Source organism: Pectinophora gossypiella, chromosome 1 (genome assembly GCF_024362695.1).
Source record: "Pectinophora gossypiella chromosome 1, ilPecGoss1.1, whole genome shotgun sequence".
In the NCBI taxonomy this organism is placed as follows: domain Eukaryota; kingdom Metazoa; phylum Arthropoda; class Insecta; order Lepidoptera; family Gelechiidae; genus Pectinophora; species Pectinophora gossypiella.
The window spans coordinates 10,286,982-10,301,449 of NC_065404.1; the positions used below are offsets into that span (position 1 = coordinate 10,286,982).

The following is a 14,468-nucleotide window of genomic DNA, read 5'->3' on the forward strand; positions in this document are numbered from 1 at the left end:
TGCCGATGAGACGCTTAAGTAAAAAAAACCCAAGTACACTTAATACGGTAAAGTAAGTGACCATTAGCAATAATATGTTATTTTTCCTTGTAAACACGTTCGATAAGGAAAGGTCGAGTTTATCTATGCTGTCCTTGTATAATTAAGTATTCGTAATGTAGTGTCAGTCGTCAAAATGACTTCACCCAATGTAGTGTGGCGTATTTATTTGAGTTTTCTTGTGATTTTTATACTCAATGAGAAAAGTGATTGTAAAAGTGTGACCAATGGACACGTACAAACAGAAGACGTAAAACATAGAATTGGATCGAAGCCTGATCCTCTCTCACCTGATGAGCCATCAATAGATCCGCAGAAAGCTTATGAAAATTTAGTACACCTATTGAACTATGAACCCGTTACATTTGATGAAACTCAACTTAAAAGTTCGACAGAAAAAAATCGTGATGAAGAAAACTTGAAAACAAAAGAAGAATCTCCGGTGGTGCCGAACTTGTCTCGAGTCATCAGACAAACTTCAGGAAATTCTCATTTATACCCAACACTGCCATCATATCCGAACTATCCGGGCTACAACCCATCATACCATCCCAGCTATCCAGGTTCATCTCACAATAGTCAACCACCTTACAATCCAAACCAAGGTTCTATTAATAATAATTATCCATCGTACAATCCAACTAATACCCCGTACATACCGTCATCGAACAGTTCTTATCCACACTATCCAACCTATGACCCCAGCCAAAGGCCGCCGACGTACAATCCGCCACACAATAACACGTACAATCCGAATGTAATAAATCCATGGTCTAATAGTAACCATTCTAACTATCCGTCTTATAATCCCAGTCAAAGACCACCTACATATCCATCTCAAAATAATTCTCGACCCGGGTATCCATCATATCATCCAAGTCAAAGACCACCTACTTATCCATCTCAAAACAATTCTCGACCCGGGTATCCGTCATATAATCCAGGTCAAAGACCACCTATTTATCCATCTCAAAACAATTCTCGACCCGGATATCCATCTTATAATCCAAATCCAATACCACCCACATATCCATCTCAAAATAATTCTCGACCCGGGTATCCATCATATAATCCAAGTCAAAGACCACCTACTTATCCATCTCAAAACAATTCTCGACCCGGGTATCCGTCATATAATCCAGGTCAAAGACCACCTATTTATCCATCTCAAAACAATTCTCGACCCGGATATCCATCTTATAATCCAAATCCAATACCACCCACATATCCATCTCAAAATAATTCTCGACCCGGGTATCCATCATATAATCCAAGTCAAAGACCACCTACTTATCCATCTCAAAATAATTCTCGACCCGGATATCCATCATATAATCCAAGTCAAAGACCACCTACTTATCCATCTCAAAATAATTCTCGACCCGGATATCCATCATATAATCCAAGTCAAAGACCACCTACTTATCCATCTCAAAACAATTCTCGACCCGGATATCCATCTTACAATCCCAGTCAGAAACCACCTACGTATCCATCTCAAAATACCTCCCAATCTAATTATCCCCATTACAACCCAGACCAAAACCCATACAATCCAAGTCAACCGGCTTATAATCCGTCTTGGGGAAATTCTAATAATAACTATCCACCTTATAATCCAAGTCAAAACCAACCTTATGGTAGTAATGGTCAAACAAATTCTCCATACGGTGGATATGGTCAAAAAAATGACCCTAATGGTTCCCATAACAGTTTTAACCCATTAGATCAAACACTGTTTAATGGTCAGTCTAATGATGACAGGCCTCCACTAGCTCCTTTCAGTCCCAACTCTCCTTATGCATCTCCTAACAGTAATCCCAATAAATCACCACATTTGGATCCTAAAGACTTCTCATATCCGTATTAATTAAACAAATAGCCTAAAGTTATTTACGATTCCAATTCTATGGCTACGAGTATTTAAACTTTAACATTGTAATTTTAATTTTAATAAATTTGTTGATATTAATGTAATAGGTACCTAACCTATTCTTTTATTTCAGCTATATTTTTAAACCAGGGGGGCTAAAAAGGCCACATCGAAGCAATTCATCTAAAAAAGCAATATTGCTATTTGACATGTGTTTGCATTGCGCACTTACTTTTATATGCGCAAATGTCAAATTGCAATATTGCTTTTTTAGATGAATTGCTACGATGTGGCCTTTTTAACCCTCTAGTTCCCTGAAAATAACACATGACATAGCATTACGCTTCTATCCATGTAGAGGTAGGTAGAAGCGTTGAGACCCACACATATCCACCCACACCAACTCCTCGTCAGCTACTTTTAAGACCCGACCCATATAAGTAATAGGAGGCGAGCCTGTTGCCATTAACTAAGCAGATCCTATCATCAATATGATATAAATCATCTATGATCCAAACATGAATTCTAATTCATGAAGTCGAATTCAGTGGTTAAGAGCACAAGCCGCGATTCGAACCAGTTACACTAAGATGGAAGTCACGTGTTCTGCTAACAGGGCTGAAAATATGGAATAAGTACCCCTAAGTAAAATAGGAGATCCCGAAGCACTTATTAAACAACAATGTAGCAAATACCATCCGACAAAAATACAAAAATGGTTTGGAAAAAGAAAGCAAGATATTGTTTCATACCCTCGAGAACTGGGGGCTTGGTGGTTTTGGAGAGCAGTCGGGGGCCAGCGATGGTGATGACGATGGCTCCGATGGGCGCTGTGATCACGATCGACATGATGCACACGGTGATCACAGTCTCCGCGTACCCGACCAGCTCGGCTGCCGGTCCCTCCTCGCCCGCTAACTTCTTTATCTCATCTAGCGCCACTGGGCCTAAGGCAGCCTGTAATGGTATTAATTATTATACAGTAGGTACGGTATCTGCTCTAACAATAGTCCTAACAGTGTCGAAATAAGTCTGTATTGTTATCGACAGCACTATGGTCCGAACCTGTTGCAAACGAGAACCTACCTATTATTAATCTGTTCATAGGAAACAAACTTATTTATTTTATAAATATTAATATTTTGTAGGGTACTTATTTAGAAATTTATAATTATTATTGTACCCTTACTTTTATTATATTGTATTGACTTGTCATTGTTCCGTGTGAAGGAAATCTAGCTCTGGCTAAAAATTGTATATAAAAACTGTGTGACGAAGTAAAAGACGATTATATTGAAAAGTGCTCATTTTATTAAAGTACCGATGCGACCACTAAACGTGCGCAAAGATCCCTGTGCCTAAATTACATGTATACTTGTTTATTTGTTTTTTTTTTGACGTGAATTATTGTAGATTTGCCGCAAATGGCATTAACCACTTGGCCGGAAAATATTGCGTTTAAATATAGTCGTGAACCTATGATATGTTTTTATTTTGGCGGCGAGTGTCGGCAGCCGTCAACAGATGGTGTCGGGGTACCGAACAGAACATAGTACCCCGCTAGCCACAAGTTGGTAGTATATCTAGATCTGACTGGATACTTATTATAGTGTTAGTGCAATGACTGTAGAACATACTTAAGAAATCGGTTAGTATTTACGATGTTATGGCTAGAGGTAATGTAAATAAACAACTTAACCACAATTATTTACGTATCTAAACACCTGGTGTCTTTTAAAGAACAAAAACTAATATTTAAGTATACTAAAGGTTATATTGGCTCGCAGTGGAGCAGCGCGGTGGAGTATGCTCTATGCCCGCTTCGGTTGTATGAGGCGAGAGGGCAGGAACATAGAATAAGGCATAATACGCAGCAGTTTACTCAGACCGATGCGTCAAGGTCACATCGAGATTGCGAAAATTAGACTAGCTTCAGATCGTGGTTACCATGGTTACGCCCCAACACGATCCTGATCGCCGCGCCCGTGGTCATGACGCATCGGACAGGATAGTTTGGTAAATGTAAAAACAGCTTATGTTCATACCTGTACTGTAGCCTTGGCCATCCAGGCAAGCCCGACGAAGAACTTCTCCTTGGTGTTGAGGTTGCTGCGCACGGCGGCACCGCTCGTCAGCAATGCTCGAAGCACCATGCACGCCAGAAGGATCCCACCGCTCACCAGCACCAGGTGGATTGGCAGCTCCCTAATCTGGAATGGCATATCATACATTTATTTTAAATTGCATTTATTTATTCAATATTTGGGAGACCAGTAGCTTTTAAAACCATAGAAAGGATCATAACAACTAACAGGTTTCCACCTAATTTGGCATTTGTAAACAAATGGACTATCTTTACTTAATTTTAAAAAAATGTTTAAAAATTAAAACCCGACTACGGAAAATCACGCTCTAAAAAAATATGAAACAAGAAAATAGGTATATTTTCTGAAATTCTTCCGAATTTAGTGATGTTTAGGAAATGTCACATAGCCTATAACCACCAGACAATCAAGACGCTTCTAGTGACACTTTATTTGTTAAATTGTGACTGTTGGTTTAGAAGTTAGGTTGGAACGGACGTACATTCACACGCACATACATAGCGGTCAAACACATAACCATCCTTTTTGTTTCGCTGCCTTCGGGTAAAAATAAGTTTTGCGTTTGACCACAATGTCACCTGCGTTTTAAAAACGTTACATTGAAAAGAAATATTGCAATTTGACATTTGCGCATATAAGTGCGCATTGCAAACATATTATGTCAGATAGGTACCGATATTGCTTTTCCAGATGAATTGCTTTGTTGTGGCTTTTTTAACCTCCCTATAATAAGTGAAGATGTGGCCTAATTTGGTAAGTACACGCTTAATTAGTAAGTGTGTGTGTGTAGCCTATTCACTCTAGTTTTGAGGAGGTTAGTTTTGGGGAGAAAGCAGTTGGATGAAGTATATATTACTTCTTTCAACCTAAGGTTGCCTGGCAGAAATTGATGTTTAGCAATAAGCCTGCCTATTGCACTTATGTTTTTATTCGTATGTTTATGTCCTTTGTATATGTCGTTGTGCAATAAAGTATTATTGATTGATTGATATTTAGCCCTCCTTGTCGCAACCGACAACGGCGACCTCAGTCTCTTCTCTTGTGTGCTCGAATGTGTCTGGCAAAGCCAAACTTTGTTTTGAACACCCGGTCACATTGGAGGCAGAATAGCTGTTCATCCGAGTAAAAAGTGTAGCCATAGACGGGTTTGGGACGATCCTTGTGTATTTCGCGTTTTTCGTCGAGCTCTTTCAGTCGAAATTAAAACACATAATAACGGGTTCTTACCGCGTTTAAATGGGGATATGAGACTCCCGATATTTCGACACTGTTGCAAGTGCCATGATCACGGGATGACTGATGAGATTGGTTTTTTCTTTCAGTCGAAGTTGCCTACTCCTGTTTTGATATAGTTGACGAAGTATTACGTTATCGGACTAGCAGTGTGTTCACGAGGGTGATCGGCACATGCATAAAGCACCCGGACCTCCCTCCCCTAGGGTGAAAATTAATAGTGGACTTACCTTATAGTCGCCACTATAAGGCACCAAATTATTAGTGGATTTTCAGTCGTTCAATGGTAAAATTATTCCCAGTAAACTGACCTTCGATATTTTTTATCATTGTCATTTTCGACGAATACGTTGTGATTGTCCCCGTTTACCATTAGGTCAAGTAAGAATAAATACACATAAGTACTTACAACAACTTGTGACCCAGTGATGCCGAACAGCATGGGTTCGAAGAGCATCCAGAAGACCTCAAAGGCGGTGGCGACGGGGTTGTCATCCAGTTCCCAGCCCTGCTCCGTCCAGTTCTTGCACGCCACGAACGCAAACGCGATCACAGCCAATGGACCTGAAACATTGATTTCACCAGAATATATTACAAGGTTATGTTAGGGGCCTTTATCCAGACGCCAGATATGTTAAGGTGACCTCACAACTCACATGCGATAAGAAGAAACCAGAGATTATTAATAGATTGCCGCTGGGCTTTAAAAAACAAAATGCGTTCAGCTGCTTATCATCTTAGGAATATCCGACTAGGTATTTTTATGGCCTGGTAACCTGTAGTTATTAATTTTATAAAAACCTTATTGGAGTCTTGTGCGGCTTCAACTTGTTCTCTGACGACTTGTGGCGTTTCTTATATCCTTACTCCATAGAGGATAAAGGCAGTAAGTTTGTATATAATTCAAGGTCATAAAATAAATAATCAAACAACGTTAACATAAATTCATGACTATATTCTCAATTTGGCTAGTCAGAGGTGTATAGTAGTACATCCACTCATCGGCAGCTGTTTAAGCCTCATGTAATAGGGGGCGACCCATAAACGGGAAACAATCTTGGAAACCACGTGATATCAATTTTCTATGAACTCATAAAGTAGATATTAATGAACAATTCAAAATTAAATAAGTAAATAATTATTTACAGTGGCGACGAAAGTACACTCGTATGATTATAATTATGCTCATAATGTTACCTTTCGAGTTGAGCTGTTATGAATTCGATTTTTAAAATAAGCCATTATGTACTAAACTATATAACATCTTCAAGTCTTTTAGAAAAATAAACAGTGAGGGTGTAGTAAGGTGTGTGATGGGAATGTATAGATGATTACTGGCATTGTTTCTCTTCTGTTTTATTGGCTCTCGGCACATTGACTTATAACAATGCATTGTTCAGGCAAAAGTCAAGCACCACACTACGGAAAACAATCAATCATAGCAATTGACTCCACAAAACAGTTTTTACGATTACTCAGTTAGTAAGAACGTGCTAGTGTTTTGCGTCTGTCGATTTGTTTATAAATTCTGTTGAACAATGCGGTTAGTCTTCGATAATACCGATGATAATAATGATAAGCGTAACTTATATCTTCGGCTAAACCGGCCGGTGTTAAACAAATACAATTTTGACGTATTTTTTGCGTTTTTGCTTTTAGGACGTAAGTCATTATCCAGTACGAGGAACGCTTTAAAAATATCCTTTTGTTGCGTTGCGGTTTCCATAAAATACAATGTACAGACACGAAGCACGTGTTTCGTTAGTAATAACTAATAATAAATAAATTGTCAACAAAAACAATTCTCCTAAAATCAAAAAGTATTGATGACGGAATCCAGTTGCTACTAATTTCTACACAAAAGTTGACCTTGAAGTATTTTAACGCATTCGTCAAAGGTAAAATACGAAGTTTAAGCGGAAAACAAAAGAAAATCTGAGAAAATAACTGTCACATTGTGCTTACTAAACTGTACGCAGTAGGAGCGGCACCACCGACAGTGGTACTATGAACGCGTCAAATATGTGTGTAATGTAGGGGTGTACTGACCAGCGCCTCCCCAGCCGACCTCCTCGGAGCCGAGCACGGACATGAGCCCGCCCGCTAGCAGCAGCAGCACCCGCAGTGGTACTAAGAACGCGTCGTTGCGCTCCGGCACGAACCGCACTAAATACCCGCACAGCACACCGAACGCTATTCCTCCGAACACGCTCAGAGGGCCCTGCCGGAGTAGAAGTAGAATTAGATATAATATTCTATGACTTTTCCGATCAAGATACTGGTTTACTTTGTAAATATTGTGTAGAAGTACAATATGTGCTGGAAGTATCCGCGGTAGTACCTAATGAATGACTGGATCGCGCGCTTGAGCGTTGTGAAATTATTAGTATAGGTAATAGAGAAAATTATAAAGTAAGTAAAAATATGATGAGTAAGTACAGAAGAAATACCTTAGGGTACCCTATATATTATGCGTCTCTGGTTGAAAGCTAGCTAGTTGAGAACTTACTTGTACAATGTTCATTGTGAGAGATGAAGAGCCGAACATGAAAGAGGAGACTATTCCGAAGACAGCGACTGAAGCAGCGTCGTCGACACCAGAGACCGCCAGCACCAGAGTTGGGATACCCTTGGACACGCCGTAGCCCTTCTCACGAAGACGGAACAAGCATGGCACAATTACTGCCGGGGACACCGCCGCTATGATGGAACCGAGGAGAAACGCTGAAATACAAAAGTAAATATTAATCCATGGATGTTACATATTTTATGAGTATACATTTTACATGGTACTAGTAGGAAAACGATCATAGAATAACTAAATCACATAATACCGTGTTCTGACCGTACTAAATCAGGGAGTCAATGTAATAATCATAAAATAATTTGATAAATGTTTTTAATTTACCGATTGCTATGTTTTATCCTCATTTATAATTACGTACGTATAGTTTACTCGTGTCCAGACTTTTATTAAGCAACTTTGCTCTGGGGAAATATATAGCGCGGTAAACAATAGAATAAGTAAAATTAGATAATATTGAAATAAGTATTTACACCAATCCCACGGAAGTCCTAAGAAGTAGTGAGACATGACTGCGCAGAGACAGCACTCGAATGTCCACGGCAGTAGCGCCAATTTGATAACAGTGAAGAAAAACTTCTTCATCGCGATCGGATCCAAATCCAAACCAGCTCGGGTTAAAATTATCGTTAAAGCGATTTTTCTGGAAAGGAATAACATTATTAAAGACATTTGGAATATACGAGCATCTTATTTTTTAACACTTTAGACTGATGTTTAAGAGATTTTAAATTCAATTAGGCACGACTGTACGTTTTGCGTATCTACCTAAATGCGATAAATAGTAGTAGCAAATTATGAACATATTAAAGCTACACGTGGCACGCGGTGTACACGCTATACCAAGGAACTTATTGTAATAAACTAATTACTAAAATATACAACCCTTACCTTACATAAGAGCCTACTTTTAAATAGGTGTCGTCAAAGTTGACGAAACCTACGTTCTTGAGGATAATCCCGACTACGAGCATGCCAATAAGCGCGGGAAGCGTGGTGATCTTCATCATGAGCCAGCCGCCGAAATATGAAGCCAGTGTCAGGACGACTAGCATGAACAGTTGCCCTCCCGGCGCTGCAGTGTCCCCCATCACTATCCATACCGTGACCCACACCATTATACCTGGTAAACATCCAATGGATATGCATTAAATCAAATCACATCCATATTAATAAATCATCGCATGTGTCATCTACTCATATGCAACGAAGGACGTCTGTCAATGTACTGCGACTTAGTTGCATACATTTCAAGGACTTACCAATAAGGAATACTGCGACTGTCTGAGCGAACTGCCGGTACGACGGGCATAGTGGATAAGGGCATACTTTCTGCCAGTTGGGCGGCTCCCACGATGGAATTCCGGATTCTTCCTGATGACACTTAGCACAACACGCGTACCACCAAGATCTGGCGGAAAACGGTAAATTATTAATGTACCAATCAATGCATTTTGTAACGATGAACAAGGTTGCGTAGGTCAGTACCTTAGACAAAGAACTTTCGTTGCTAATATGATCTGTACCATAATTGACTTGTTTCGATTGAAGTTTTTATTGATAACATATTCAATGGAATTCTTCGCAGTCCAGACGCTACGTTATCAACAGGAGACATTGAATCAGTAGGATTGAGTTCGACTGAAAAAGATGATGACTGGCATAATAACGGTCTTGTTTGAATAGATTATTCACGTTATTGCGTCTTACCTTTCGATATGTTCACTTTGCTGTGACAACGCCTTCTTGGAGTACACTGATGAAGTGGTTGAGTATTTCTTGAACCGGCCTTCGATGTGTGTTTGTCGATCTGAAGATCAAGATGTGACTGTTACGAGAGTCAGTGACACACTGGTTGAAATAGGCGCCTAGAGGCAATCGATCAGAACCTTATTCAGGTGGGATTTGCTATGCGTTTACAGTGTTTTGTATATTCAAGTTAATTTATGTACTTATAACATTAGGTACGTCGCCGGGTCCATTCATTTTTAAAATTCTAAATTTGGGTTCATTAGTTTATTACTGGCGAATTAAATGGAAAATATTAAATCTTTATGCTTTATGACTTTTTGATGTCCGATTACTTTTATTACCTATATCTGCAGGTATAATGCATGCATAAATAATATTGTGTGTGTTACATATATTTACTACATTCAATATTCGTTTATAATTTGATACACCTTTCAGTAAAGTTATTCACGGTAAAAGTAAGTAGTAAGTATTATTTCCCTGAATACGACTGTCGTCGTGGGAAACAACAAATGGACTGGTAAAACACCTGGTGGAGTTCTTACAATCTAAATAGCTAATAATTATGGCGATATACAAATCAAATATAGGTCGTGGTTGAAGGTCGCACCGTTTTAATGATAATCGTGTAAAAGGTGGGGAACAAATTAAAATACAGTTAATAGAATAAGCACTTCCGATCTATTATATAAATCACTAAATCTATTAAGGGACAATGTATACGTTTTTACAATAAGATTCCCATTGACATTGAGCACTTGCCAAACAAAAACTTTGTAAAAATGGTTATTATAAGATTAGTGATAATCTAGAAGATATCAATGCATGGGATTAGCTGTCTGGGAACTGATATTAAGCAGCCATATTACTAAATTGTGTAACAGTATTTTATGTTCTTTTTTAAAGATCGTCTAGGGCCCTGTGAGGAGGATTTTCTTGCAGCTTCTTTTCCCTGGATATACAGGTTGTGAGAAGCTGTAGTAGTTTTAGGCGGATGAGACGTTCGTTATGTATAAAATGACGATTCAAAGTGCATAAAGATATTTTTGAATTTGAATTAGCTTTAGTAGTGGGACCTCGCTTCCGGATGAGCCCTCGGCCAAATAATAGTGAACGTCATCCGAGACCCAAGTTTAATTTTGTTTATCGAATCTAATCAAATATACTTTATTGCGTGTAATTACCCCAGGAAGAATCCATCTCCGCTGCCATGGCATTGTGGAGGTTGCTCTTGCGCCGCGACGGCCCCTCTGCTTGTGCCGACACCCGTCCATTCCTGAACATACAATAACTGGTATAGATACACGCTAAATTACTGTAATAACAACCTAAATAATTAATAAGTAACTGAAATCTGTGTCGAAAAAAAATATTAGGTATATTCTAAGTTAGGTAGTTAAGAATGCTTATATTTTTCAAATTTTTATTTTGCACTGTCTATCCCGCTACGTTTTTTATTAAATTCATTTCCTATACTTAAAGGTTGCCTGGAAGAGATTGCTACCTTAGCAATAAGGCCGCCTGTTGTACTAACTATCTAATTATAATATTAGGTATAATTAAATTAAAAAATATTCTTTCCTAACGAGCGCTCTCCTTCGTAGGTTGCAGGTTATAAGTTTGCAGATCGACCTCAAGGAATGTTTGACGGTGAAGGAAACATCGTGAGGAAACCAAGAGTACACATTCGGCCTACATCAAGCGTCCCACGGCTGGGCATACTAATATGATAATAACATTCTTTCGATTAATTGTTACCTATTTAAAGATATAAAACGCAATACCTAGTATAACTTAATTAGTACTTACTTAAATAAATAAGAAAGAAGTTAGTTATTACTATTATTGGTTATGACGACCAAAACTACGTAGGTTACTAAACAATAGTCGTGTGTAATGGCGTGTAATCCATTTAGGCTTGGTATAAAGCGTACAATGTATTCATTGAATTTGTTTCAGTATGAGTAGTTTCAAACTTTTCTTAGATATATATTGGTGCTGATTCCTGTATACAGCATCTAATTTTATTGAAACTTATACCTGTCATTTTCTTATCCAAATTTCATTCATTTTCTTATCATTTTCCTGTAATTTTTTTAAAGGGACTGGTAATTGATAGGCATTAAATTTATGGAACACATGTCAATATTAGGCAGAAATTGAAAACAACCCTTTATTTTTTTTTACATTGGCTTATAACCCGACAGAATTAAGTTAACAGACACGTTAAACGTTTTGCCAACCAGCAAGATACCTATTTGATTTTCCCGGGTTATTCATTCATTTACTCATTCTTCCTAAAATTAACAGCTATCAATCCTCCGTCCCTTTCCTTTTATTTATTTATTTATTCGTAGGGATAGTAACAGCTTTACATTTTAAGGTTACAGTACAAAGATGAAATTTATAAGCCAATTATAACTATCCTCGGTTTACAATTTGATGGAGGCGAACATATGTAGGTATTGATAAAAAATAAGAATACAAAAGCAAATTGTTTGATTAAAGTAACACCGATAAGAAGATATGCATATACACACATATATACATACATATACATATACAAAAATAATAATACATAAATAGTAATAAATAATAATACTGAATAATGTAATAATAACTTTTCGGCGAATAAGAAAGTGACAGGTATAACTTAAAGTAGCATTAGAAGGTGTCTGCAGGAATCGGGGCCATTGTTTGGCGAGCTTAATTTTCATAATTGTGACGATTATATACAATATCTACCGACAATATCAATAACAATATCAATCGAATGATCCGGTGTAGGACCAACCATGGAAAGTCAAACCATCGCCTACATAAATGGTGCTTAAAGGAGTCGCCATACTGTGAATGTGGTAACCCGGATTAAACCATATCTCACATAGTGAACGAGTGCCCTCTGCACCGGTTCCCAGGTGGTATAGCCGAGCTGCATTGTGTGACGGACGCAGCAGAGACTTGATTAGGGGAGCTTCAGGTGGATATATGATCCACGCAGGATATTTTATTTTTGTCTGCCAATAAATATACAATAATAATAATAATAACAATATCTAATACTACCTACTCAAACCGTTTTGTATCTTGATCTTGGTTGCGATATTATGATGCAGTAAGATAGTAGGTATATGTTATATTATGCATTAAATACAGCTATTAAATATAGATATATGTAAGTATAATATTTAACACATTACTTCTATAAGTAAGAAAGCAACACTTGACGTTCACCTTGGTCCGAATTACTCGGTTTGTGGTAAATAGAATATAACTTAAGTATTATCTGCTTGGTCATTTTCACATTGTGGTGTCATTTATAGCTTATTATTTAAATGTATTTTTCTAAAATATACTAAATGATTTCCAATTGTGGTTTATATACAAGTGGTGTATGTTTTCATACCAATATAAAGATAAGTTTGGTATATAATTTGATTTATATAAGTTACTATTGAGAATCATGAAAATTCAAATTGTACAAGACGACGTGTGGGAAACAATGTGAATTAACAACAATTGATAACAATTAATACGTGGTATTATTACCATGTTGCTTATCTTCCGATTCGTCGTACCCAATGTTGGACGTGGTACAAGCCATGATGGGCTGACCTGTCACTACAATGTATCTTCAAAGCAACTAAGTTTCACACCAAGTTATTTGCATATGATTTGTAAACGCTTAAATGTTATGAGGTAATCAAAATAAAACGTTTAAATAAGGATTTAAGGTCCAATTGCCAATTGCATTTAATTAAGGTCTTACATAGCGTGAATTCCTTATCATTTACGTTATGAGTAACCAGTTTGCAAGGCGATGTGAAGTGTTATCGAGAATTACGTGTGAATGTTCTGGGTCAATGTTTCAGTGTGGCCGGCAGTCGGCTGGTCGCACGCCTTGATCGCGCCGATATGGTGATATCAACCGTTAATTATATTGTATGTAATCTCATTGTACACATTCAGATTCAAATCGTATATTACAATTCTTACCTATTGTTTGCGACACATAAACGGTTTATTTTACAATCACTCTTATAAGTCACAGGTACTTAAGTACATACATGAAACTTAGCGTGTAAGTTTTCAACCGATAGTAATAATTGACACTTCTCTCCCTTCCCTTTCCGGGTTTTCCCTTCGCGGGTAGGAAGGTCAGACAGGCAGTCGCTTTTGTAAAAAACCGGACCTGTCAAATGTTTAGGTTAGGTAAGCGGACCCTGTGAAAAACGGGATAATGCTAGGGAGATGATGAGTAGTAATTAACACTAATTTCGTAAACCAAGATAAACAAGTAATTAAAAAAAGGTGTCACTGAAGTGTTGATTTCTGAAAAAATATGTTAGTAACCTTATAATGGTTTTTAAAGTTCTTTCAAATTGCAGCTATGTAAGTATCTAATTATTTCAATAGGCAGTGTAAATGAAGTATTTTTTTTTTCAATTAGTTTATTTTTGTTTTCTAACCGAATATTTATAATTCTTGTCGTTTTTGATTATGGAAGAAATGTTTTATCATTCCGTCGGATTTACAATATTGTCTACAGGTAGTAAACTCTATTCTTCTGCCTCAAAATAGGACTCTTAGGAGTTGGCTTTTAATTATAAACACTTAGGTAAGTATTTAAAGTTAGTATTTTCCCTGACAACTGATTTATAAGGTGTTCGAGTCAGTAAGTTGAAAGTCACATTTAATATACATTACGTGACAGATAAGATTTATATACCCATTTGTATGGAGTAAAGTAAGGAGTAGTTACATGGTAATTTGTTATTTCATGTGTATTTCGAATTATTCATCATGTGATAGATTGGCGTTATACAAGGTCTTGACTTATTGCTTATATGTATATAAGTAGCTTCTGTAGGTTGTATGGGTA

General features: G+C 37.5%; 2 protein-coding genes across 30 annotated transcripts in view; one reads left to right on the forward strand and one right to left on the reverse strand.

Moving 5' to 3' along the window:
* Positions 1-14,468, reverse strand: part of LOC126382069 (sodium/hydrogen exchanger 9B2-like) — a 43,604-nt gene that overhangs the window by 2,169 nt on the left and 26,967 nt on the right. For all 3 annotated transcript variants that reach the window (XM_050031774.1, XM_050031786.1, XM_050031794.1), the window contains 10 exons: positions 10,771-10,862; positions 9,545-9,644; positions 9,097-9,245; positions 8,726-8,957; positions 8,308-8,477; positions 7,760-7,974; positions 7,300-7,471; positions 5,660-5,814; positions 3,958-4,122; positions 2,665-2,869 (listed from right to left, as the gene is read on the reverse strand). In XM_050031774.1, the coding sequence (XP_049887731.1) occupies positions 2,665-2,869; positions 3,958-4,122; positions 5,660-5,814; positions 7,300-7,471; positions 7,760-7,974; positions 8,308-8,477; positions 8,726-8,957; positions 9,097-9,245; positions 9,545-9,644; positions 10,771-10,862 (1,655 nt within the window). The remainder of the gene's footprint in view (positions 1-2,664; positions 2,870-3,957; positions 4,123-5,659; positions 5,815-7,299; positions 7,472-7,759; positions 7,975-8,307; positions 8,478-8,725; positions 8,958-9,096; positions 9,246-9,544; positions 9,645-10,770; positions 10,863-14,468) is intronic.
* Positions 176-2,027, forward strand: LOC126382115 (uncharacterized). Of its 27 annotated transcripts, none has more exons than XM_050031919.1 (3): positions 176-1,325; positions 1,392-1,499; positions 1,650-2,027. In XM_050031919.1, the coding sequence occupies exons 1-3, from the start codon at positions 176-178 to the stop codon at positions 1,907-1,909; spliced, it is 1,518 nt and encodes a 505-aa protein (XP_049887876.1). In that variant the 3' UTR covers positions 1,910-2,027. The 27 variants fall into 27 exon arrangements, with proteins under 27 accessions (XP_049887876.1, XP_049887909.1, XP_049887916.1 ...); XM_050031952.1 differs by having other exon boundaries at positions 1,458-1,499; XM_050031959.1 differs by having other exon boundaries at positions 176-1,193; positions 1,326-1,499.

Coding starts and splice junctions, on each gene's coding strand:
- LOC126382115 (XM_050031866.1), top strand. CDS start 176: ATGACTTCACCCAATGTAGTGTGGCGTATTTATTTGAGTTTTCTTGTG. Junction 1,326..1,391: donor TAATCCAAGTCAAAGACCAC/CTACTTATCCAT, acceptor GTCAAAGACCAC/CTACTTATCCATCTCAAAAT.